The 27,463-nt window shown below is 40.1% G+C and overlaps 1 protein-coding gene across 3 annotated transcripts in view; it reads right to left on the reverse strand.

Moving 5' to 3' along the window:
- Positions 1-27,463, reverse strand: part of NUP210 (nucleoporin 210) — a 2,490,054-nt gene that overhangs the window by 1,080,459 nt on the left and 1,382,132 nt on the right. For all 3 annotated transcript variants that reach the window (XM_044078102.1, XM_044078101.1, XR_006365597.1), the window contains one exon: positions 20,241-20,369. In XM_044078102.1, coding sequence (XP_043934037.1) covers positions 20,241-20,369 — 129 coding nt within the window. The remainder of the gene's footprint in view (positions 1-20,240; positions 20,370-27,463) is intronic.

The following is a 27,463-nucleotide window of genomic DNA, read 5'->3' on the forward strand; positions in this document are numbered from 1 at the left end:
TCTCACTAGCAAACTATGGAAAAGGAAAAAAGGAGGGCAAATTAATAGGCTGATTAAGAGATAATTTGTTCACCACCACGGGAATAAAAGAAGGATTAGTACAAAAAAACACGCTGGCCATGTTTGACATCAAAAAAGGTGAAACAGCCATAAGAGCCTAGAGTTCACATACTCTCTCTCTGTTGAAGTAAGGGCCAAAACAAAAACAGTCTTCCACATATAAACTTGCAAGGAAGCTGAAGTAGCAGGCTCAAAAGAAGCCTGAGTCAATTTTTTCCTAGCACAAAATTAAGGTCCCTGAAAGTGGAATAAGCTTCCTGGAAGGCCTGATACGAAGGAAGCCTTTAAGAAATTGCTTGATCTCAAGCCTAGAGGCCAGAGGATTCACATAAGCAAGAGAGAAACAGAGGGATCTCCACAGAAAGTGGATCATGGTTGCGAGCAAGGCACCAAACAGCAAATCTCTTCCATTTGCTCATATAGGATTTCCTGGTAGTAGGTTTCCTGGCCTCCTGCTGAACCCTAAGCAGGTCTTCAGAAAAAAGGTGCCTAAAAGGGATCAAAACCCTACAACCTACAATGTTAGTTCAACAGTGGACAAGTGAGGATGGATCAGAGACCCTTGTCTTGTGTAAGCAGGTCCACCCTCTGAGGTAACTTGCGGTAATTGCTCATGGCTAGGTGAAGAAGAACAGACCATCAATGCTGTCCGGGCCAAAAGGGAGTCACCAACAAGACTTTGGGGGAGTCCTGCTGTAGCTTGATTGGGACCCTTGGAATCAGAGGAAGGGGAGGGAAAGCGTAGAGAAATATCCCCTTCCAAGAAAAAGATAGGGAGCCCACCTTCCAAGCCAGAGAACTTGGGACTCTGGTGCAACAAAGAGGAAATTTTCTGTTCAAAATCTAGGCAAAAATATCTAACTGAGGAGTACCCTATGGATTGTCAATGTCCAGAAACACATCTCTGTGAAGCATCCATTAGTGAGCCTGCGTTTTGGAACCACTCAAAGAGACTGCCACTATATTTTGCTCTAAAGGAATGTACACAGTCTGAAGAGTCACTTGATAATGGACAGCTAGAACTAGCCTGCAAAGAAGGTAGGACCATGTTCCCCCCTTGCTTGCTGATGTACCACATCACTGCAGTATTGTATGTGAAGATTTTTGAGAAACCCTGGAAGAGAGAGAAAGGTCTAAAGGGAAAGAAGGGCTCTCATTCCCTTTATGCTGATGTGGTCTGACCTCTGATGAGGGGGGCCAGAGACTCTGGACTTTGAGGGGACCAAAAGAGTTTCTCTACCCCATTTCTGAGGCATCTGAAAAAAGTTCCTTAGAGGGGATTGGGAGCTGAAAAGGAAGTCCCAAGTTGAGAGACTGCTGATGAATCCACCACTGAAGCTCAAGCTTGAAGCATGAAAGAAGAGTGACTAGAAAATCCATAGGATGACAGTGTTGGAGCCATACTGACTTTAGGAACCACTGAAGTTTCTCATATGAAACCTGGCTAGAGGTAACATAGGAATGGTGGAAGCAATGAATGCAAGTGCCCTTAGAACCCTCTTGCTGTAACTGAAACTTGAGGAAGATGGGACTGAAAAAAGGTGATTAGAGAAAGAGCCTTGGAAGGAGGCAGGGAATGGTCTGGAGCCTGCAACCGAGAAAGACATGATCCTGAGAAGGAATCAGGCCTGACTTTTGGAAGCATATGATAAATCCCAGGCTTTGCAAGAGACAAATAGTATAGTAGAGGTGCTGAAATAAGGTCTCGGGAGGGGAAGCCTGAATGAATAGATTGTCGAGATATGGAAACATCTGACACCCCCCCCCATCCTGCAAAAAGCAGTCACAGGAACGACGCATTTGGTGAAAACCCTTGGGTGGTAGAAAGGTCAAAGAACAAAGCACAGAACTGAAAATGCAAGGAAGGAACAGAGAAAAGCAAAAGCTTCTTGAAAAGGGGATGAATAGGGACATGAAGATAAGCATCTTTGAGATCCAGAGATGCCAGGAAAACCTGGGGAAGGAGAAGAGTAAAAAGGGTCTAAAGGAACAACATCTGAAAGGAAGGGATCTTCAGAAAGGTGTTGAGCTGAGAGAGGTCCAGAATGGGTCTCCAGATGCCTGCTTTTCTGCGAACTAGAAAGAGTCTGGAATTAAACTCCCTCCCTTCCTGGGAAGAGGGCACAGCTTGAATGGTGCTCTGAGCCAGAAGACCCTGAAGCAGTTCTGGCAAGAAAGGAAGCTGTTCCTGAGGAGGTTGAGGGATGCCTAGAAAAGGAGGAAGGGATTTCCACATCATAAAGTATCACTGACAGATGATGGACAGAACCCAAGAGTCTTGAGTGATTCTTAACCAACTGGAAAGGGACAGGGAAAGACAAAGAGATAAGAGACCCTGGCTCAGGAAACGGGGAAGCAAGCAGTCAGATAGAACCTAGTTTGTCTTGAAAAGGTTTCTCAGAAGGGGAGTCTAAGTAGACTTAGCAGAAGAACCCACCTAGGACTCTTGGTACCTTTGGGAGGAGTTACCCTTAACCTGCAGAGACTTAAAACGTTCAGCAGCTGCAGAATCAAACAGGTTCTTATTATCAAGAGGAGCATCTAGCAGTTTAGCTGCCTTAATATCATCAGGTAAAGGCTGGAGATAAAGCGAAAGAGTAATGTCTTAAAACAGAACAAAAAGCATCAGCAGCTCTAGAGGAGGCATCAGCTGCATCATAGCTACATTTAATAGAGTGGCGGGTTACTTGAGAAGTACAGCCCAGTAAAGAGAGGGTCGAGACCTTCCCTTCAGAATCAGGAAGGTCTGAGATAATATAAACAAACACGGCAGCTCAAAGTAGGATCCAGCACACAGTTTAATGTTAAGAGCTTTTGACTGGTAAAACCAGCCTTCTTCAGACAATATCAAAAAATTCATTGACCCATTTTATACACTCCATATAACTGAATAATCAAACAAATAAAACTAATTTGCACACAATTTATAATATGAACACATAACATTCACCTATTAAATATCCTAATTTTTAACACACTAGGAAACAGAAATGGTCTCATTCAAACCTGGTAAAACAGAAGCATTCTTTATTTTTCTAATATAACCTTCCAAGGGCCCTCCTGGGACACATTTTAATTTGTTCTAAAATAATAAAAGCATGATTACCAAACTGTTGTAAATGTCTATAGAAAGCATTATTTTTTTTACACCTAGATATCTCATATAAATGCTCATAGATACGTTGTTATATAACAGGTAGAACAGTCCAAACATTTAGCAGTATATACAATCCCTTTGGGCCCATAATTGTTATAACCATGTATGGCAATACTTGTATCGCCTAATTTAATTTCGTCTCTTTCATAAATATTAGTTGCAGGTCCCACACTTCCTCATCGTTCCCTTAAGTTTTATTTTACTAACTGCAGTTAATTTTGATTTGAAGCTCTTTATTTAAGGCTTGATCACATCTATTTTGTATCTTATTCTAGTATTACATTTGTTTTAAGTTTTCTGTTCTGTTGGAGTTTTAAGAGTTCTTGAGCAGAATCAGAACTTATTCTTTTGGCCTTTTTCTTGGCAGGCAGCTGACCTTAGGGATGGGAAGATTCCATCATAGCACTCAGCACCAACAATTTAGTTCTCCAGGTAAAAGGACAAGGAGGAGAGACAAATATGTAGGCTCTTACAGACAAATGCTTGGCAGACAGAACACTTTGTATGGTCTTGAGAAGCACCCAAACAGAACAGACACTGCTCATGATAATCCTTATGGGGAAGCCACCTCCCTTCACTGCCATTTTCCCTTTCTGGATGGCATGTAAACCCACAAAACTGAAAAAGGAAAAAAGATAAGAAGAAACCCCAACGGGGCACTTACCTGAAACATGGCTTGGTAACCAGCACAGAAGAGGGACCATTTAAACTGATGTTCGATGATGGCATTCGGATTAGCCGCAAAGAAGTTCTGAGCTATATACGTCCACATATCACCTTTATGCTTTACAACTTGAGTGGGGAGCATATGTGTGATGTATTACTTCTATAAAATCAGAAGGCTTTAGTATATAGGCTAGATGCTGGGCTACCCTTGGCAGGGAACCCCCTTGGTAAAGAATACCACAACTGTAAAAGTATGTAAAGAGGACTAAAGTTGCTGCTTCTAGAATACTTAGTGTAACCCATTCCAAAAAAACAATGGATGAAGCCAAGACTCTGGTAGAGTATGCTTTGACCTTGCCTGGAATAGTTTTACTGTGGAGGGAATAATTAACAAGGACATTGGCAACCTCCAAATATTTGATCCCGCACAGTTTGGTTTCGTCAAGGGGAGGTCATGCCTGTTAAATCTGATCAAATTCTTTGAGACAATCACCAAAGCCATGGACGAGGGGAAGACGGTGAACACTGCCTACCTTGACCTGGCCAAAGCCTTCAATAATATTCCCCACTCAGGTATAAGAGATAAACTCTCTCAATTAGGCATCAATCCATATGTTCCCAGATGGGTAGCAAACTGGCTCACTGAAGGAACCCACCTAGTCAAAACAGGGGAAGCCACCACAGGCAGTAGACCCGTAACGAGCTGTGTACCCCAGGGATTGGTCTTGGGCCTCTGTTGTTTGGAATATACTTTTCTGAGGTGCAGGCCAAAACCAGTGGGCCATGGCTGACCAAGTTTGTAGATGACTGCAAGCTGGGGTGCTGTCATCAATTCTCCTAGTGATGTGAACGTCCTGCAAGAGGGTCTCAGCCAGACAAATGAATGGTGCCAGAAACAAGGCTTCAAACTCAATGCCAAAAAATGCATCATCATCCCTTTTGGGGAGAGTGACATCCCCACAAATTATCACATTAATAATTCAGTCATTAGGGACTTGGGCACCCAGGTTGATAACAAACTGACTTTTCACCACCAAATTGCCTCCATTGTATGGAAAGCTTTCTACATGGCCTACCTCATTAGTAAGGTTATCTCATTCACGGACAAGGTGGTCATAACATTCCTGTATTCTTCCCTTATAAGACTCATTACTGAGTCCAATGCCCCTTTCGGCATGCATCTCACAAAGCACATGCAGCAGCTGGAGAGACCACAGAGGTTCCTCACCAGGAGAATCCAGGGCCTCAAACATTTACCCTACACAGATAGGCTAAAGGCCCTGTCCCTCTACTCAGTCTCCTACAGACTCATCAGCAGTGACCTCTGTTTGGCATATAAAGCAATCTCAGACCCTGCCTTGATGGAACTGCTGCATGTCTGCAAGTCAAGCTCCACTCAAGTAACCCGCATGTCTGACCTCAACCTGGTCTGTGACTTCAACAGGACTTGTTGGCAGGACAAATTTGTGTCCCAGACACCTTTTGTGGAACAGACTCCCTTTCCACATCAAGCAGAGTACCTCATTAACCTTTTTTAAGCGCAACCTGGATAACTAGATGGGGAAGAGAAAATACACCCCTGGTATTCCACCTGTGTCCCTCCTGGATAGTGGCATCGGGTGCTGACTTGTTGGAACATGGGCTAAATTCTTGGTTAGGCTTGTAAGGGCCTTATGGCCAACAGCCTAGTAACTTCCTATGACCAAATACCAATATGTTTCAGTCACAGCAAAAATGCTATCCACAAAACAAAAAACCTAAGTAAATGAAAAAACAAAGTACATTTAGAGTTTTTGTCTGTTACAAAAAAAATCAGACTTCACCAAAATGTAAATAAACTGGATAAGATAATCCTTTCAAAATATTCTGACGATGTCACATGTCTGAAAAACACTAATCAACGAACAGAATTATGCTTAATTACCAACAAACTACTAATAGAAATACTTTCATTAATCCCAGTTTTTATCTGCTTCTAATGCCAGTTGGCAAATTAATTCCCTACATAACAGTGAGTTACTCTAGACACCTCCTCTATCTTCCTGTTTAACTTGTTCTAAAACAAGAAGATACAAACTTAATAAAAATGATGCATGTGCTGGCATGTTTATAGAGGGCATTGTTAAAAAGCTTTCTTGATGCCATAGTTATGTTGGTACATTCTTTCCTTTAATTTATTTTTAGTTTTACCAACATAAAATGCTTGGCAAGATAAATGGGTAGCAATATACAATACATTATTGTTCTGATTAACAAAACAGGTAGTTTATTGTTAAGCCCTAGCTATATATACTTGCCAGTTGTTAAAATGGCATTGCTTATATGTTCTACATTTTACCATGCTAAAATTCCTATGTGGTAAAGTGCAAGTATTATTTTTCTCAAAAATTATTTTCAAATTCTGTTCCAACTTTTTGACAGACACTGGACGTTTGCTATCTTTTTCTATAAAACCCTCAAAATGCAGAAAAAAAATTCCATTTTTTTCCTCATAATTTGTTTTATTTCACAAATATCCACTGAAGAAGGTAGGCGCATACTTTTATTACAGTTCTTATTTGGAATCTGTTGCCTATTATTCAGTTTCACTGGTTTCACTAATATGTGGCAAATGAATTGACTCTCCTGATTGGAACTTCTCATATCACATCATCCATCAGCTTTGCTGGGTAGTTCCTTTCTAAGAACAACTGTTTCATATACAACTTTTCTTCTTCAAAAACCTCATTATTGGACATATTGGACACAGTTCTTGAAAGTCTAACAAACTAACCCATAACTATGTTCCTTTAATATTATAAGGGTAATTGCTGTTATAATGTAGACACATATTGCTGAAGTGGGTTCCCTAAAAACACACAACTTCTTTTAAAATCGGGCCTTCTTGCCCTTCACTAGCTTACCCGTTCTTTGCCTAGAATACTAGGGCCTAGACTTAGATGGGTAGCTTCTCTCACAACTTACAATGGATGTGTGAAAAAGATGCTTCACTGACTGCTTGATCTTCCTCCTTTCCTTCATACTTCTGAATATTTGAATAGGGACCCCAAAGACCATATCCTTATCAAATGCTGCATTAAGGACTGGCACTATGACATTCTTCTTCAGGGGTTGGAGTCTCAGCCAGGCATGCCTCCTAATCAGTGAACCCATAAGATGCTGCCTTAGATGCTGAATCTACATCATATAGGCACAAATAGAAAGCTTGACCAAATTAAAGCCCAGGTAATGTCTAATTTTGGACTCTGAGCCATATTATATAACTCCACATTTTTTCATCTACTCAAAGAGATAAATCTGAAACTTGGTAGTGCATGTCTAACAACTAATGGCTCTGAAGGCCAGTATAACAGTTAAGTATACTTTTTTACCAGTTCGGTCAGGCAGTCTGCTACATCATCACTGAGAAGATTATTGGTAACAGAGACTAATTCAGACCTCTTCTCGGATTCACAGACAAAGTACAGTTTTGTACCTACCATAAATGTAGATGTCCGAACTGGATAGCATCTGCAGTCATAACAACTGGGTTGTCCTGTCGTCAGGCAGCCCTTCAGTCGGCCGGATTCCAAAGTCCAGGTCCGGCTTCGGCTGATGTCGCACTTCACCCGACGTCATCTCTGTTGGTCTTCGGGTATAAAGGCATCAGCCGACGCCATTTTCCTCCGTGTTTCTTGCCCCAGATGCCAGTAGCTCTCTTGAAGGCTAAAAATTTTGGATAAATGCCAATGTTTCCAAAAAGATAGTGGTAAACACAAAAAATAAGCATGTATGTACATATATACAACAAATACACCATAAAAGACTCCCCCCCACCAGCTAGCTATTAGGAGGGTAAACACCCTAGGAGTACCACAGAGGGGAAGGAGGGTAATCTGACTGCAGATGCTATCCAGTTCGCACATCTACATTTATGGTAGGTACAAAACTGTACTATGTCCTTCATGGATGCATCTGCAGTCATAACAACTGGGTAGAATACCATAGCCAACTAGGGAGGAGGAAGAAACTAGATTATGGTGTGTTTAGGATCCCTTGCAGTACAGCAGTGGCAAACCCTGCTCGGGATCTGGAATATAGAGGCAAAATATAATGCTTGGCAAATGTATGCACGGAGGTCCAAGTAGCCGCCTCAATAATGTGTCTTTGGTGCACACTCCGTAAAAGGCTGTGGTAGTGGCTGTTGCTCTTGTAGAATGAGGTCTTATGTTCTGTGGAATTGGTTTTCCATGGAAGGAGTAACAGAATCGTATGCAATTTCCTATCCATTTGGAGATTGTCTGTTTGGAAATAGCTTTTCCTTCCCTACCTGTTGCATAGGCTACAAAAGCTGATCAGTTTTTCTGCTACTTTTGTTCTGTCCAGGTAGTAGCGTAGCTGTCTATGTACATCCAAGGTATGCAGTATTCTTTCCCTCTGTTTTGTGGGTTGGGAAAGAAGGTAGGTAGGTGGATTGCCTGGTTTAAAGACACTCTGGATACCACCTTAGGCATAAATGTAGGATTAGTCCTCATGGACACTCTATCTTGATGGAAGATTAGCAAGGGTTGTACTGCCATTAGGCCTGAGTTCAGAAACCCTCCTGGCTGAGGTTATTGCCAGTAGGAAGGCGGTTTTCCACGATAGATGCTGTAGGTCTGCTGTTGCTGCTGGCTCAAAGGGTGATAGTGTCAACTTTTCTAGCACAAAGTTCAAGTCCCAAGCTGGTAAAGGTGGTTTCCTTGGAGGTTTCACATTCTTGATTCCTCTGAGGAACTGTCTGAGTAATGGGTGTGAAAAAACAGGTGGATCAAAGCTGTATTCTGCTGATATAGCTGATGCATGTATCTTGATGGAGGAGTAGGACAGGCCTGAATGTAGAAGTTCTGCCAGATACTCCGGAATGTTAGGCATATCTATGTTTGACACATCTTTTCCTCTTTCAGTACTCCAAATGACAAACCTTTTCCATTTTCCTGCATAGTTCCTTCTTGTTGAAGGTCTGCGGGCTTCAAGAATAATGTCTTTATCTCTTTGGGAAAGTTCTGGATTAGCTGCTGCTATGTGATGTTCCATGCAGTCAGTTGCAACGTTTTTAGGTTTGGATGCATGATGCTGTAGTTGTTCTGAGTTAACATCAAAGGCATCAGGGTATTGGCCACATATTGTTCTGAGACATGCTCCTCAGCAGTGGGTACCAGTGTTGTCTTGGCCAGTTTGGAGCTATTAGGATTATCCTTGGACGTTCTTCCTTGATTTTTAGTAATACCTTGTGTATCAAGGGAAGAGGTGGGAATGCATATGCTGTTAGGCCTTTCCAGCTGAAGGAGAGCGAATCCACTTTCCATGCTAGTGGGTGGAATGTCCTTGTGCAGAACGTTTTGAGCTGGTGATTGAGATGGAAGCAAATAGATCTATCTGAGGCATTCCCCATTGCTTTGAGATGGTCTTGAAGATGAGCGGATGTAGCATCCATTCGTGGGCATCCGATGTGGTTCTGCTTAGTATGTCTGCTAGAGTATTTTCTTTTCCCGGTACAAATATTGCCTGTAACTGGATGTTGTAGCTGAGTGCCAGGTTCCACAGCTCCAAAGTCATTCTGCATAGGGGGTATGAATGAGTGCCTCCCTGTTTGTTGATGTACCACATGACTGTGGTGTTGTCTGTCCTTATCATCAACTGGCCCTCTTTGAGAAATGGTCTGAAGTTTTGGATTGCCAGTTTTACTGCCAGCATTTCTTTTAGGTTGATGTGCAGGTGAAGTTGATCCTGCCTCCACAATCCTTGCACGCATTTGTCCAGCATGTGGGCCCCCCATCCTAGGTCTGAAGCGTCTGTTGTGATGGTCTGGCTTGCTTGACATCTGCGAAAGGGTAGCCCTGGGTTTGACTGGCATGCTTGAGCCCACCATAGGAACTCCTGTTTTAAGCATGGAATTAGTGGAATTTCTGTTTCTAGGCTGTGCCTGTGTTGGGGCCATAAATTCTTTAGGTACCACTGTAGTTTTCACATATGTAGTCTGGCAAGTGGGACCAAGATTATGCATGATGCCATGAAGCCCAAGGCCTGCAGTACTTTTCTTGCTGTTAACTTGTTCTGTTTTGTTAGTGCCAAGAAGTAAAGAGGGAGTTCTCTTTGTTTTTCTGCAGTTAGGAAAGCCATTTGTTTTACTGTGTCCAATTCCGCGCCCAAGAATGTCCTTGTCTGGGATGGTATCAGCCTTGATTTTTGTAAATTGACTGTGTATCCCAGTGCTTGTAGCAAGTAAATGACCCTTTGTAAATCTGTTGTCAGCTTGCTTTTGTTGTCCCCTTGTAGCAGGCAGTCGGCCAGGTATGGGTAAATTTGAATTCCCTGTAGTCTATTACTGATGCCAGGCATTTTGTGAATATTCTGGGCGCAGTAGATAAGCCAAAGGGCAATGCTGAGAATTGATAAAGTACAGTTTTGTACCTACCATAAATGTAGATGTCCGAACTGGATAGCATCTGCAGTCATAACAACTGGGTTTGTCCTGTCATCAGGCAGCCCTTCAGTCGGCCGGATTCCAAAGTCCGGGTCCCTGATGTCGCACTTCACCGTCATCTCTGTTGGTCTTCGGTATAAAGGCATCAGCCATTTTCCTCAGTGTTTCTTGCCCCAGATGCCAGTATCCCTCTTGAAGGCTAAAAATTTTGGATAAATGCCAATGTTTCCAAAAAGATAGTGGTAAACACAAAAAATAAGCATGTATGTACATATATACAACAAATACACCATAAAAGACTCCCCACCAGCTAGCTATTAGGAGGGTAAACACCCTAGGAGTACCACAGAGGGAAGGAGGGAGGGTATCCTGACTGCAGATGCTATCCAGTTCGACATCTACATTTATGGTAGGTACAAAACTGTACTATGTCCTTCATGGATGCATCTGCAGTCATAACAACTGGGTAGAATACCATAGCCAACTAGGGGAGGAGGAAGAAACTAGATTATGGTGTGTTTAGGATCCCTTGCAGTACAGCAGTGGCAAACCCTGCTCGGGATCTGGAATATAGAGGCAAATTATAATACTTGGCAAATGTATGCACGGAGGTCCAAGTAGCCACTCAATAATGTCTTTGGTGGCCACTCCTGTAAAAGGCTGTGGTAGTGGCTGTTGCTCTTGTCGAATGAGGTCTTATGTTCTGTGGAATTGGTTTTCCATGGAAGGAGTAACAGAATCGTATGCAATTTCCTATCCATTTGGAGATTGTCTGTTTGGAAATAGCTTTTCCTTCCCTTCCTGTTGCATAGGCTACAAAAGCTGATCAGTTTTTCTGCTACTTTTTGTTCTGTCCAGGTAGTAGCGTAGCTGTCTATGTACATCCAAGGTATGCAGTATTCTTTCCCCTCTGTTTTGTGGGTTGGGAAAGAAGGTAGGTAGGTGGATTGCCTGGTTTAAAGACACTCTGGATACCACCTTAGGCATAAATGTAGGATTAGTCCTCATGGACACTCTATCTTGATGGAAGATTAGGAAGGGTTGTACTGCCATTAGGGCCTGAGTTCAGAAACCCTCCTGGCTGAGGTTATTGCCAGTAGGAAGGCGGTTTTCCACGATAGATGCTGTAGGTCTGCTGTTGCTGCTGGCTCAAAGGGTGATAGTGTCAACTTTTCTAGCACAAAGTTCAAGTCCCAAGCTGGCAAAGGTGGTTTCCTTGGAGGTTTTACATTCTTGATTCCTCTGAGGAACTGTCTGAGTAATGGGTGTGAAAACACAGGTGGATCAAAGCTGTATTCTGCTGATATAGCTGATGCATGTATCTTGATGGAGGAGTAGGACAGGCCTGAATGTAGAAGTTCTGCCAGATACTCCAGAATGTTAGGCATATCTATGTTTGACACATCTTTTCCTCTTTCAGTACTCCAAATGACAAACCTTTTACATTTTCCTGCATAGTTCCTTCTTGTTGAAGGTCTGCGGGCTTCAAGAATAATGTCTTTAAATCTTTGGGAAAGTTCTGGATTAGCTGCTGCTATGTGATGTTCCATGCAGTCAGTTGCAACGTTTTTAGGTTTGGATGCATGATGCTGTAGTTGTTCTGAGTTAACATCAAAGGCATCAGGGTATTGGCCACATATTGTTCTGAGACATGCTCCTCAGCAGTGGGTACCAGTGTTGTCTTGGCCAGTTTGGAGCTATTAGGATTATCCTTGGACGTTCTTCCTTGATTTTTAGTAATACCTTGTGTATCAAGGGAAGAGGTGGGAATGCATATGCTGTTAGGCCTTTCCAGCTGAAGGAGAGCGAATCCACTTTCCATGCTAGTGGGTGGAATGTCCTTGTGCAGAACTTTTGAGCTGGTGATTGAGAGGGGAAGCAAATAGATCTATCTGAGGCATTCCCATTGCTTTGAGATGGTCTTGAAGATGTCGGATGTAGCATCCATTCGTGGGCATCCGATGTGGTTCTGCTTAGTATGTCTGCTAGAGTATTTTTTTTTTCGCGGTACAAATATTGCCTGTAACTGGATGTTGTAGCTGAGTGCCAGGTTCCACAGCTCCAAAGTCATTCTGCATAGGGGGTATGAATGAGTGCCTCCCTGTTTGTTGATGTACCACATGACTGTGGTGTTGTCTGTCCTTATCATCAACTGGCCCTCTTTGAGAAATGGTCTGAAGTTTTGGATTGCCAGTTTTACTGCCAGCATTTCTTTTAGGTTGATGTGCAGGTGAAGTTGATCCCAAGGTCCACAATCCTTGCACGCATTTGTCCACCATGTGGGCCCCCCATCCTAGGTCTGAAGCGTCTGTTGTGATGGTCTGGCTTGCTTGACATCTGCGAAAGGGTAGCCCTGGGTTTGAGTGGCATGCTTGAGCCCACCATAGGAACTCCTGTGTTAAGCATGGAATTAGTGGAATTTCTGTTTCTAGGCTGTGCCTGTGTTGGGACCATAAATTCTTTAGGTACCACTGTAGTTTTCTCATATGTAGTCTGGCAAGTGGGACCAAGATTATGCATGATGCCATGAAGCCCAAGGCCTGCAGTACTTTTCTTGCTGTTAACTTGTTCTGTTTTGTTAGTGCCAAGAAGTAAAGAGGGAGTTCTCTTTGTTTTTCTGCAGTTAGGAAAGCCATTTGTTTTACTGTGTCCAATTCAGAATGTCCTTGTCTGGGATGGTATCAGCCTTGATTTTTGTAAATTGACTGTGTATCCCAGTGCTTGTAGCAAGTAAATGACCCTTTGTAAATCTGTTGTCAGCTTGCTTTTGTTGTCCCCTTATAGCAGGCAGTCGTCCAGGTATGGGTAAATTTGATTCCCTGTAGTCTGCAGTGGGCGATTACTGATGCCAGGCATTTTGTGAATACTCTGGGCGCAGTAGATAAGCCAAAGGGCAATGCTGAGAATTGATAATGCTCTGATCCTGCAAGAAATCTGAGGTATCTTCTGCAGATTGGTCGAATGGGGACGTGCAGGTATGCCTCCTTGAGATCTAGAGTTACCAGCCAACACTCCTTGCCCAGCATGGGAAGAAGTTGCTGTAGGGTCAGCATTTTGAATTTTGGGACAATGATGTATGTATTTAATGTGGACAGGTCGAGAATAGGTCTCCAACTTTTTTCCTTTCTTGGAACTAGGAATAGTCTTGAGTAGAATCCCTTTCCTTGTTCTGTTGTTGGCACTCTTTCCACAGCCCTCATGCTTGCTAACTGCATTATCTGTTGTAGAGCCTCTGTTTATTGATTTGGAGGTAGATTTGGCATTCCTCTTTTGACTGGTAAAGTGTGGAAGTGGAACCGGTAACCTTGATCTATGGTTTGTAAAATCCACTTGTCTTTTGTGATATAGTGCCAGTTCTTTGAAAATAAGGTTAATTTGCCGCCTAATGGAGCTGCTATTTGTTCCCTGGTAGGCGGATCTAGAGTTAAGTCACTGTGGCTGTGTTGTTGTAGTGGCAGTGGTTGTGTCTGTGCCTCTGTTGTTACCTTGCCACTGTCATCCTCTGTAGGCACCTCCTCTGGATTGGTTTCTGCCTCTGGAGCGTCTATTCCTGCCCCTTTGGGATCTTGTGGAATCAGGAAAGGACCAATTTTTGGCAGGCCAGTTCCTGCTAAACCTTGGGGGTTGGACCTGCAAGAAATCTTTAACCGTTTGAACAGATTTTGCCTTTTCTTCCATTTTCTTCATTACCTGCTGGGCAGGTGTACCAAACAAGCTGGTCTTATCCATAGGAGCATCTAATAACTTAGCTTTAACATGATCCGGTAAAGCTTGTTCCTTTAGCCATGCATGCCTTCTTATCACTGTGCCAGTCATGGCTGATCTAAATGAAGCCTCCAGTGCATCATAGCCACATTTTAAGGAATGGTTACTAACCTGTTGTATGTTATTTACCATTTCTAATACATATTTCTTATCAATTGATTCATCAGAGGATAGCAACTGATCAAGCATAAACTCTTGGTATTGTATCATGTGAAACTGACAGTTTAAAGCTCTAGCTGAGAGAGTAGCTGAAGTGTAAACCTTTTGCCCCATCTGTCTAAAGACCTGGCTTCCCTTTCAGAAGGAATAGGGTTTTAGCTGTGGTCGCTGCTACTGCCTTGGGACCCTGGGATATAGTTTCTGGGTCTGCAAGTGGGGCCTTGTAAAGGTGGTGATGAGTGTCTGGTACCCTGTAAAATCTGTCTGGTTTGGCAGGGGCTGGAGGTAAAGAATCTGGTGCAGAGCAGACATCATTGAAGGCATCATTCACTACAGAGAGCACAGGAGGTATAGCTAAGGGCCTGTGTTGTGGAAGGTGCAGGAAGGTTCTAAGTCTTTTTCTGGAGTCTGAGAAATCCTGCTGCTGCCATTGGAACTGCTCTCGCATGGCATGTAAGGTTTCCCCAAAGGAAAATTCTTCTGGTGGGGAGGCAGCTGGAATGGATTCTTCAGCATCTGAGTCTTCAAAATTGGAGAAAGGAACCTCTGGCTGGTCTGTTCAAAATTGGAGAAAGGAACCTCTGGCTGGTCTGTTATGTCTGATTCATCAGCAGAATCATCAGAGGACACAGGCTCGGGGGGCTCTGCCCTAGGTCTCTTCTCTGGGGGCTGAGAGGCCCTGTCTGGGTGAGATTGAGATCCCCTAATTAATGAAATTAAATCTTCTGCCAGGGTAAGCATTTGTGAACTAGAAGAGGGCCGTGTTGTAGGGGGTTTAGCAGGCACTGTTCTAGTAGTTTTGGCTGCTTTGGCCCTGGCAAAGGCCTTAATGGACATGGCTGCTGGAGGCCTAGCAGCACCACGTGCTGGGGTAGACACATCCAAGGGAATGGTGTCTGATAAGTCAGTGGCAACCACCGTAGTGGATAAAATTTCTGAGGCCGATTCAAGAGAAGTAGCAGGGGCCTCAGTGGTAGTGATAGATTCTGCTGTATTTTGATCAGCTTTCTCGGTTTGCTTAACCATGGTTTCGGCCGAAACCGCGGACCGGTCTTTATCTTTGCTTTTTAGCAGTTTGGGTAGTCGGATCCGGCGGCATAATATACGCAAAACAGAACTGAAACACTGTTCAGCAAACTCCGACCGGTTGAAAGAAGCACAGGCCGAACAGGCTGCTGGCTGGGCCTAAACAAGGCAGACAGTAAGAGTGGAAATCCTTATGAGGTATTTGTTTCCCACAGGTTAAACAATTATTAACTTTTTCTGACATCGGCTGAGGCAAGAAAGAGTCCCCAACGGGTACTTAGCTTTAGAAGTCTTGGTAGTATTCGGTAGAAGTAATCTCTGGATCCGACCGACCGCACTTGCGAACAGCTTCTGCTTCGCCGCAAGAAAGACTGAGGAAAATGGCGTGGCTGATGCCTTTATACCCAAGACCAACAGAGATGACGTCGGGTGAAGTGCGACATCAGACCCGGACTTTGGAATCCGGCCGACTGAAGGGCTGCCTGACGACAGGACAAACCCAGTTGTTATGACTGCAGATGCATCCATGAAGGACATTGCTCTGATCCTGCAAGAAATCTGAGGTATCTTCTGCAGATTGGTCGAATGGGGACGTGCAGGTATGCCTCCTTGAGATCTAGAGTTACCAGCCAACACTCCTTGCCCAGCATGGGAAGAAGTTGCTGTAGGGTCAGCATTTTGAATTTTGGGTGGACAGGTCGAGAATAGGTCTCCAACTTTTTTCCTTTCTTGGAACTAGGAATAGTCTTGAGTAGAATCCCTTTCCTTGTTCTGTTGTTGGCACTCTTTCCACAGCCCTCATGTTTGCTAACTGCATTATCTGTTGTAGAGCCTCTGTTTTTTGATTTGGAAGGTAGATTTGGCATTCCTCTTTTGACTGGTAAAGTGTGGAAGTGGAACCGGTAACCTTGATCTATGGTTTGTAAAATCCACTTGTCTTTTGTGATATAGTGCCAGTTCTTTGAAAATAAGGTTAATTTGCCGCCTAATGGAGCTGCTATTTGTTCCCTGGTAGGCGGATTTAGAGTTAAGTCACTGTGGCTGTGTTGTTGTAGTGGCAGTGGTTGTGTCTGTGCCTCTGTTGTTACCTTGCCACTGTCGCCTCTGTAGGCACCTCCTCTGGATTGGTTTCTGCCTCTGGAACGCCTATTCCTGCCCCTTTGGGATCTTGTGGAGTCAGGAAAGGACCAATTTTGGCAGGCCAGTTCCTGCTAAACCTTGGGGGTTGGACCTGCAAGAAATCTTTAACCGTTTGAACAGATTTTGCCTTTTCTTCCATTTTCTTCATTACCTGCTGGGCAGGTGTACCAAACAAGCTGGTCTTATCCATAGGAGCATCTAATAACTTAGCTTTAACATGATCCGGTAAAGCTTGTTCCTTTAGCCATGCATGCCTTCTTATCACTGTGCCAGTCATGACTGATCTAAATGAAGCCTCCAGTGCATCATAGCCACATTTCAAGGAATGGTTACTAACCTGTTGTATGTTATTTACCATTTCTAATACATATTTCTTATCAATTGATTCATCAGAGGATAGCTTTTTCGTTAACTGATCAAGCATAAACTCTTGGTATTGTATCATGTGAAACTGACGGTTTAAAGCTCTAGCTGAGAGAGCAGCTGAAGTGTAAACCTTTTTGCCCCATCTGTCTAAAGACCTGGCTTCCCTTTCAGAAGGAATAGGGTTTTTAGCTGTGGTCGCGGCTACTGCCTTGGGACCCTGGGATATAGTTTCTGGGTCTGCAAGTGGGGCCTTGTAAAGGTGGTGATGAGTGTCTGGTACCCTGTAAAATCTGTCTGGTTTGGCAGGGGCTGGAGGTAAAGAATCTGGTGCAGAGCAGACATCATTGAAGGCATCATCCACTACAGAGAGCACAGGAGGTATAGCTAAGGGCCTGTGTTGTGGAAGGTGCAGGAAGGTTCTAAGTCTTTTCTGGAGTCTGAGAAATCCTGCTGCTGCCATTGGAACTGCTCTGCATGGCATGTAAGGTTTCAAAGGAAAATTCTTCTGGTGGGGAGGCAGCTGGAATGGATTCTTCAGCATCTGAGTCTTCAAAATTGGAGAAAGGAACCTCTGGCTGGTCTGTTATGTCTGATTCATCAGCAGAATCATCAGAGGACACAGGCTCGGGGCTCTGCCCCAGTCTCTTCTCTGGGGCTGAGAGGCCCTGTCTGGGTGAGATTGAGATCCCTAATTAATGAAATTAAATCTTCTGCCAGGGTAAGCATTTGTGAACTAGAAGAGGGCCGTGTTGTAGGGGTTTAGCAGGCACTGTTCTAGTAGTTTTGGCTGCTTTGGCCCTGGCAAAGGCCTTAATGGACATGGCTGCTGGAGGCCTAGCAGCACCACGTGCTGGGGTAGACATCCAAGGGAATGGTGTCTGATAAGTCAGTGGCAACCACCGTAGTGGATAAAATTTCTGAGGCCGATTCAAGAGAAGTAGCAGGGGCCTCAGTGGTAGTGATAGATTCTGCTGTATTTTGATCAGCTTTCTGCTTTCGGGCCGCAGTTCCTTGCTTAACCATGGTTTCGGCGAAACCGCGGACCGCGAGTGTCGGTCTTTATCTTTTTTAGCAGTTTGGGTAGTCGGAGGATCCGGCGGCATAATATACGCAAAACAGAACCAAAAACTGTTCAGCAAACTCCGACGACGCCCCTGCGCTCGGCGGGTGAAAAAGAAGCACAGGCCGCACAGCTGCTGCGTGCTGGGCTGGGCCTAAACAAGCCAGACAGTAAGAGTGGAAATCCTTATGAGGTATTTGTTTCCCACAGGTTAAACAATTATTAACTTTTTCTGACATCGGCTGAGGCAAGAGAGAGTCCCCAACGCGGGGTACTTAGCTTTGAAGTAGTATAGTATATTAGAAGTAATCTCTGGATCCGACCGACCGGCACTCAACAGCTTCTGCTTCCGCGCCCACGCAAGAAAGACTGAGGAAAATGGCGTCGGCTGATGCCTTTATACCCGAAGACCAACAGAGATGACGTCGGGTGAAGTGCGACATCAGCCGAAGCCGGACCCGGACTTTGGAATCCGGCCGACTGAAGGGCTGCCTGACGACAGGACAACCCAGTTGTTATGACTGCAGATGCATCCATGAAGGACATCTGCTGGATATGGCAGAGTATTTCTTTAATGGAATTTATTGTATTTTTGAAAATCTATCTTTTTTTTGAGAGGGGTGGTGTTGGCTTCCTTGCAGGTAGCCAAGAAAGCCTCCTCAACAGCTTCAGGATGGGGGAATAGCGAGAGATATACTGATCACTATGTCCAGCAAAACATAAAATAACTTTCTGAGCATCAGATGCCTGTCTGGCTTCCAATCTAAAGTACTCTTTCAATCTCTAGGAAGCAACTTCAAATAAGCTTTCCATGATAGCAGAAACAGAGGATTATGGTATCTTCAGTGCTGTTGTCATACCCTAAGGTAGGAGGCATATTTGGAAAACACAGACCAACCCTCCTCCCTCTTTATTTGTTAACTTAGACTCCTTCCCTGTGGAGGGTTTTCTTTCTCTTAAAAGAGGGGACTCCATACACTGAAACTAACTTGGATTTGAGTTCTCTTGTGTCTTACAGAAGTTGCAGTCAGAGCCAATGCAATCTATTCCAGTGGAATAGTCTGAAAGGGGGTGGAAACTGAGGACCCACTGGTTAGCTGAGACCGAGAAAGCAAGGAGGGGCAGACATTTTATGCTTGGAGTTTTTGTTCTCTTAACTGGGACAGCTACCCTGGAAGCCTGAGACTGGGGAAGGGAGTCTCAGACCGCCATGTCTTGACTAGGGATGTCCTCCCCGACTAAAATAATGGGTTGATCACCCTCCACTTCAGACACAAAAATGCAGACTTTGGCAATGGATGCCTACAGCACGAGTCCAGTCCACATTCTACATTAAAGACTTCAGCTCAATGGGATGGACCTAGAACTACAGGCAGGGTAGCCTCCAAGTTGATTCACCAAAGGTCTTAAAAATCCCAGATACCTTGGGCGGGTGGTTGCGGAAGCACCTAATGAAAACCTGGTCAAATCTCCAGAGTCCCTAACCCCATTTTCCACAAGTTGCTTCTTTATGCAGTTCTTAGGGGGGGGGGTGTCAGAGGTGAGGACATCCAGACTCTTCTTACCCAGTTTTTCAGGGGATATTCCCCTTCTCCTAATCATTTTGGAAGTAAAGCTCTGGAAAACACTACAGGCTTCAAAAGTCACGATCAAGCCCTATGCAGAAAACACAGGAACTATAGAAATTTTTATGTGGGATTTGCCTACCACAAGAAAACCTGGCTTCATTGTCAGGAGAGGACATACCATAATGCACAATTTGTCTTCTGAACCATTAACAACAAAACAGAAGTATAAGTGTCAAACAAGAACACTAAAGAAAACAAATGGATTTCTCCAACAGAGTTCTCATCTAGCTTGACCTCCAGAGCAGGATGAATGACACAGTACACCAGATTCAGTACAATGTTTCATGCACCGCAATTTGCAGCAAAAGATTTAAAATGGCATGGGCAAATGTCAGCTTTACAAAGAGCATATACTAAGGAGTGGATGTCTGCCTGGCCAACAGGCGGGATGATCCTGAGCTCTGGAAGTCAGGTTGAATGCTGCCTTATGTGACATAAGTCCCAGTAGCAATTACTACTGCAAAGTGATCTACACAAAGAACATAATTTTTTGCCATCAATCTCTCTCTCTCTATCTTGAGGCCTTGTACTTCACTTTACACACTTCAGAAAAAACTTCCTCTTAATAGTGAACGTCAAATGCAGTAAAAGTACAATGTGTTCATCTCAACACATACAACATTAAAACCATAATCTTTGAGGTAGCCTAATAAGTGAGATCTAAAATGCAAATTTGCAACTATCTTTGCTCTATCTTATTTTCTTAACATATGAGGGCTACAAAAATGTAAATGGCATATATTACAGTGATGAAATAAAAATGCTTACCTTGTCAACAACTTGTACATACACTTCTTGTACATCAGACACATAAACTTCAGCTTTACCAGGTGCAGAGAAGGCCAAGCAGAGGTCATGGATCATTACTGTTGATACTCCAGGATATAATGGATAAACCTTTACATTTGGGAGGAGAAAATACTATATTCAGTTTCTATAAATTCTCTATGAAGTCAAGGCAAATATCTTTGAGGGAGGAAGACTGAGTGCTACAAATAATACACAGATGATTAGCTAAGCAGTCACCCAATCACAGCCAAAATTAACAAATGTAAGCATGAACACACACTGTAAAAATGAAAGTTATGTACTTAGTGTAATGAAACTTCTGTGCAACCTGTGTCCATCCACTTCAGCAACCTGGAATTTGCTGGAGGATAAAGTAAGCCTTACTCCCATCCAACTCCTCCTCCCAATCCCACAGTGATATGTACTCTCTCAATGGCTCCAGATAGTAAGCGTCTCACACAAGTCATCAAAAAGAAAATACAACTCAAGCTCATATTCCACATAATAAATAAACTATTGCCTAATCTTTCCCAGGCCTCATGTCACAAGCTAGAAAAAAAGGCAAGTGAAATTGCTGAAAAGGACAAACACACATTAATCCAGATCTCGCATTATAAACATATTTTTCACAGATGAGGTACTACTGTCCATCGTCTTCAACCATCAAGACAGAGTTCCTAGCTCGTCTTCTTGGATGGAACAAAGAAAGGATCTCACAGATGATTGTAGCCCCAGAGGAGCACCTGCACCTGGAGATCAAAACCAGCATACAGTGTCTGGTAAAAGTATGCAGAGAAGCCTGTGTCAAAGCTACATAAATCTCATTCAATGAAGCATTTTAAAGGCAGCCTGAGAAGATTCAACTTACCCAGTTCAGTTAGCCATGGGTTTGGCTGGCAAAGGCTTATTCTATTTTTCAGAGCACTAATAAACACATTTTGACAGCCGTTGGTACCCACCAATTTAAGGTTATTTTAGACATCATAGATCCCAGCTTGCTTAGACCATACAAAATAAATGAAGATATGGGGTCTTTCTGGTTGATTTTATCCTGTCTGCATAGGAGGAATTTTCTTCTGCTAGTGTATTCAGGAAAAATATGGGTACATTCATTTCTTTCAGACTGAATTTGCTGGTTACTTTTGCCATAAATGTAGGATTTGTTCTCAAGAAAAAATCTATCCTATGCAAAAGGTTTGAATTTCAGAGATTCTTCTTGCGGAAGTTACCACTTAAAATATTTTTCCATGACAAAAGTTTAAATTTGCTTTATTAGCTGGCATAAAAGGTAGTAGTGTCATTTTTTTCATAACAAAATTCAGATCATAAGGTCTCACAGGGTCCTTGGATAAGGTGGAGGGAGTTAAAATGCTCCCACACACCTTGAGCAAAAATAATCAAATTTTCTTTTTTTTCTAAATATTTTTAAGATTTACAAGTGAATAACAAAATGTAACATTACAATATGTATAGAAATCGAACAGATAAATAAGAAAAAACAAAGCAAGAAAAGATAACAAAAACAACTATTTACAAAGGTGTCTACTAAAGTAAAAAGGTTGAGAAATTCAATTAGTTTATGAAGTTGTCGTTCATTTCTAATTATCAATGTCTGCTTATTTAACAGTTGCTTGAGTTTCATCCACAAATTGTAAGAAGTGGTTCTACTTGTTCTTTCTTTGATTGACAATAGTTCTAGATGACAAACTTTGGTTGCAATATTAAGAAATTCTTTTATTAATGTAGTCAATTTACTTTTCTAGTTTTTGGTGATCGTTTTCCTTATGATTGACAAGAGACTCCAAAAAACAGAATGATTTTTTTAACACATGAAGGAATTGGGGTACTGAATAAAATTAATAATTTATTCAATGTAAAATTATCACTGAATAGGGACTGTAAAAAATAATTAACATCATGTCAAAATGGTTTAATTACAACACATTCAAAATCACATGTTGTCTATCTGCTTTGATGTTCAACTTACATCTCCAGCATCCAACATTCTTTTTAGACATTACTTCTATTTTATGCAGTGTAATGAATGCTTTATGCATACATTTCCAAGAAAATAGTTTCCATTTTAAGGATGAAGTGGGTTCTTTAGAGAAAATATTTATTAATGGATTTAAAAAAGTCTCAATAATTTTCTTTGTAATATTCTGTATTATTTTTAATCATCTTATAGATTTCAGACAGAAGTCCCTTTTCTGTAATGTTTTGATGCATCAAAATAGTTAAAAGTTGAAACTAATTTTTTTTATGGCTGCATTGTTTACTCTCTTATCCACAGAGTATCTGCAATTTTGAATATCTAACACGTTTCATTATTTAAATTCATTTTTTTCTAAAATAAAATCCGGAGAATGTAACTTTTCTGCATCTATATTACATAATCGTACTTCGAAAAGTCCGAACATCATACGGTCGACACCATATGATCGAGCTTTTAAAAGTCAGAAAACATAATAAAAAAAATAAACCAAACAAAAAACCTACCTGAATGGTTTAAACAGGAGGGCAAGCCCCCAGCACCCCACACCCCCACTTTTTAAATACATCAACTTTGAGATCGCACTACAGTACAGAAAAGGGAAATCTTCCCATTCAGCTCTGTACAGAGATCTCAGTTGAAACATTCAAACTTTTGAAAGTTCGATCATATGGTGTCGACCATATGACGTTCAAACTTTTAAGAGTTTGACAATGTGATATAGACCCACTTTTCTTTATCCATCAACTGATACCAAAATATTACATTTTTTTTCTTTAAATATAGTCATTATAGTTGTATTGAATGTGCTTATATTACTTTGTGTATATGCTATAGGGAATGTTAAGAATAGCCAAGCTTTATATTCAGATTTTGGTGTACACACTTTCTAAAATTTATCAATAACGGGGAAATATAAAGATGAATTAATTAGTTGGTTATGATTTTCCAAAATCTAATATTTTAATAAACAAAGACAGTTACTACTGGTTATCTTATTGTGGTGTGCATATATTAGATGGTTAGATCTTAAACAAATACTCTCTTGTATGTCTTTCCATTCAGCAGTGTAACTGTTATTTCTTTAAAAAGTAATTGTCTTAATAATAGTAGATAAGAAATATAATTCTAAATCTGGTAATCCAATTCCCCCATAAGACCAGTTTCTTAAATAATGATTAAGGGCTGATCTACATTTGTTGGGATACTAAATAAATCTAAGAATTAAGGAATTAAATTATCTTATATATTGTTTAGGGATAGGAAGAGTTAATGATTGTATTACAGTAATATTTTTATTATTTAAAGTCTCTCTTCTATTGAAATATGAATTTGTTCCATTTATTAATAATATTTTTAATATTATCCCGACTATTACTAAAATTTATATTTATTATAGCTTTAATGCTTTTAAACTTATTCCTAAAATATTTTATTTTATCTTTTACAATATATATTAGAAAATCTTTCTTCCATTCATCTATACTTGAATTTATACATTTTTTTTGTTTTCATTAAATGTAAGACCAGACATAGACTGAAAAGTTTCAATAGCCCCAAACAGGGAATTAAGTGATTTTTTTGTTATCATTCAATGTTAAAAGTAGATCATCAGAAAACAACAGTATTTTGAATTTAGATGGGTGTTTATTTGTATTCTTTTAATATCTGATTTTGATCTTATGTAATTCGCACATGGTTCCATAATTAAAGTAAAAAATAAAGGTGACAACAGACAGCCTTGTTTTGTTTCTTTAGTAATCAAAACTGATTCTGAAACATAGGAACCTATTTTTATATAAGCTAAGAAATTTTCATACGGAATATTTATAAGTCATAGAAAACCTTTTGAAAAATTACATTCTTTTAAGACCAATAACAGATATTTCCAATTAACTGTGTCAAAAGCACTGTTGATGTCTAAGCTTATTCAAGTTAAATTATTATATTAACATAATCAATTACAGTTAATATTCTTTTAATATTATTGTAAGTATTTATATTTTTTATAAATCCAGTTTGATCACTATTAAATATGGAAAAAACTGTTGAATTCTACTAGCAAGTACAGATATACATATTTTCTAATTAACATTTAATAATGAAATTGGTCTATAAGAGGAACATTTAGTTGGGTCCTTATCTGTTTTCAAGATTGGAGATATAAGCGTACATTTCCATGAAGGTGGAACTATTGATAAATCTTTAACTAACTGAAAAATATGGAGTAAGATGCTTAACGCTTCATTAGGCATAAGCTTACAAAGTTCTGATATAATGCTATCATTGCCTGGAGCTTTATTAGGTTTCAGTTTATTAATTTGATTTTTGAGTTCTAATAACAATATAGGGCTGTTAATTTCAATTGTTCATTTGTCAATTTATTCTTAGTATATTGCCTAATAAAAATTTTAGTTGTGTCTTATGGATCCATTGCTGGATCAAATTGATTAATTTTATTAAAATTAGTTCTAAATTCACTTAAGATATCTTCTATCGCAGTGACTTTTTTTCTTTTTATCAGCTAGGTATAGCTCCTTGATGTGATTTGTTTTAATCATTTTTTGTTCTAGAGGCTATTTTACACATTGATTTTGGATTTACAGAGTAATTTTTTTAATATTTTCTAAATTTGCTTTAATTTTATGATTTAAGATTTCTATAAATTTGCTTTGCAATTTATTAATTTCTTTCACTGAGATATTATTGCTATTTTGACTTTCTATTTTTAGTTTATCATTTTTCCCTTTATTTCAAAGTAAATCCTTATCCCATTGTTTTTTTCTTTAAAGCATACCAATTTATAATTTTACCATTTAAATAAGATTTTAGAGCATCCCATAAATAGATTTCAGATATATCTTTAATATTATCAAAGTCAATGCAAGTCTGTGTCTCCTTATTAAAGAATTCTTTGAAATCTTTTAAGTTGGTTATATGCGCTGGAAGACTATTAATGTGAATACTGTTATGTTTCACAAGGAATTCAAATGTTATGGCATTATGATCAGAAAGTGGGCATGAGACTATTTTAAGCTTATCAAGACTTGTAGTTAGGTGATTGGAGGTACAGACTATAAATTATTGACTGTGTTCCATATCTATTAGAGAAATGTGTAAAAAATAGTGAATCAGAGACTGAATATTGACTAATATCTTTGATATTAAATACATTAATGAAATTTAGTAAAGCTTTGGCTGTAGCTGATATCTCCTGCCAAAATTAGGCTACCTTTTGAATGTTGGATGATCTGACCAAGATGGAGTATGACTGTTTTAACACCTATACCAGGTATCCAATAGATATTAAAGTGTATATCTTCCCATTAATTTCTAAAGTCACTAAACAAAATATTCCTTTGTCATCACTATATGTATTTAATATATTTGGTATAGGTATATAATTTGTCCACAAAACAGCTATAACTCTTCTTTTCTGATTATACTGGGAACTAGCTATTACAGTATGTTTATTATTGAGTCTAGCTATATCATTGGTTAACAGATGTGTTTCTTGGATCAGTATGACCTGGGAAGAAAGTCATTTTAAATATTTATTTGAACCACCCCTTTTGCAATCATTTTTCAATCCATTAATATTAATAGAAATACACTTTAAATTTGTCATCTTGCAATTCAAAAATAATTTTGATTAAAAACTTAAAAACTTTAGAATACGGCAATATGAATAAACCACTTAATAGTGCATACAGATAGCTATAAACCTAGTGGACTTAGTGTTAATACAAACAAAAATAATGTATACAACTGTAGACACCAAAAATATTATACAAAATATTAAACATGAAGTTATTTTAGCTTCCACTCCCCACATGGAGTATAACATTCCTGACGTAGAGATTCTATCCAAGTCATCCTACCCAACAACAGAAGCAGAACTAGTTCCCCTCTGCTACTCCATAACTCTATCAAGTTAATAAAAAAAAAAAAAAAAAAAAAACATAACGCCCAATGTGAATGTGTCTCTATGAATTATGTGGGTTAACCAGTGAATTTTTTCTTATTCAATATAGTATTTATTATAGTATATTGTTGTCTATATAAACAAGGGCATTATTTGCCAATTATACAACTTTAACCCATTTCTGAAATGCAGAAATGTATTGTATATCAGTTTAATTTCATAGGTTACATTAATCAAATTGAATAATGTTACCCATATTTAATATTACTAATGACATTTAAATTTCTTATATATGTTTCTTGCAATGTGTGTCTTAGTTAAGAGTAAGAGATCATAGTCAATATAATAGAAATTACACATATTAATAACAAAATCATATTGAAAATTGACACGTTTTCCGTGTGACTATAATTTGTCAATGTAAGAGTTAATTTACAAAAATGAAGAAAGGATTAGGGAGAGAGAAAAGAAAAAAAAAGAATTTGTGTTACCAATCAATTACAACATTTCTCTTGCTTCACACAACACTAGAAGTGAACATTTAAAGTATAATATAGCTTGAGTAATAACTGTTTTTAATAAACAATATGAAGTGAAATCACTGAATGTTTAAATATCATGAATAATTGGCTTTCTGATTTATGTCACTAGACTAAAACTGCATAAAACTGCAGTGATTTTTTTATAATGTATTACACCAACGTAAGACAAAATATATTAAAACATAAGTCATCAACATCTTATTTTGCTTTTCCCTTCCCTTCCCTCCCCATCTTAAAAAAAGTATGTAATGATAGACTGTATCATGTAATTTAAACTCTTTTGTCTTTTTTTGATAATTTAGTTTCTCAGTATTCACAATATGCAATGTCAGCAAGCAGCATCTGAATAAACAAGGTATGTCTATATCAGGCATTGTTATGATTCACGGTATCAATGACCACAGTTATTTTAATGCAACCTCAGTTTTAATAAGCATGTAATCATTTTTCCCCAAAATAACTATTACGAAAAACTAGAAGCAGACACAATCTTTATTCACCTTCTATGCACCTCCAGTCCTCCGGAGTCACCGCTCCAATTTTTTTCTGATGTTTTGCCAGAGTTGGCTGTGTGGTTTTGGTTTTAATCACTTATTCTTCTTAAAACATGGGAACATAAACTGATTTTACCAAAACCATCAGGATGCAGTAATTGAAAATTACAGTATAACCCCCACAGACTTTCAATGGAATTATAGACATACGATTTGTAAATAAAACTTGTCTGTCTACTAGACCAATT

The sequence above is a fragment of the Protopterus annectens genome, chromosome 7.part0 (genome assembly GCF_019279795.1).
Source record: "Protopterus annectens isolate FY-2018-M chromosome 7.part0, PAN1.0, whole genome shotgun sequence".
NCBI classification, from domain to species: Eukaryota; Metazoa; Chordata; order Ceratodontiformes; family Protopteridae; genus Protopterus; species Protopterus annectens.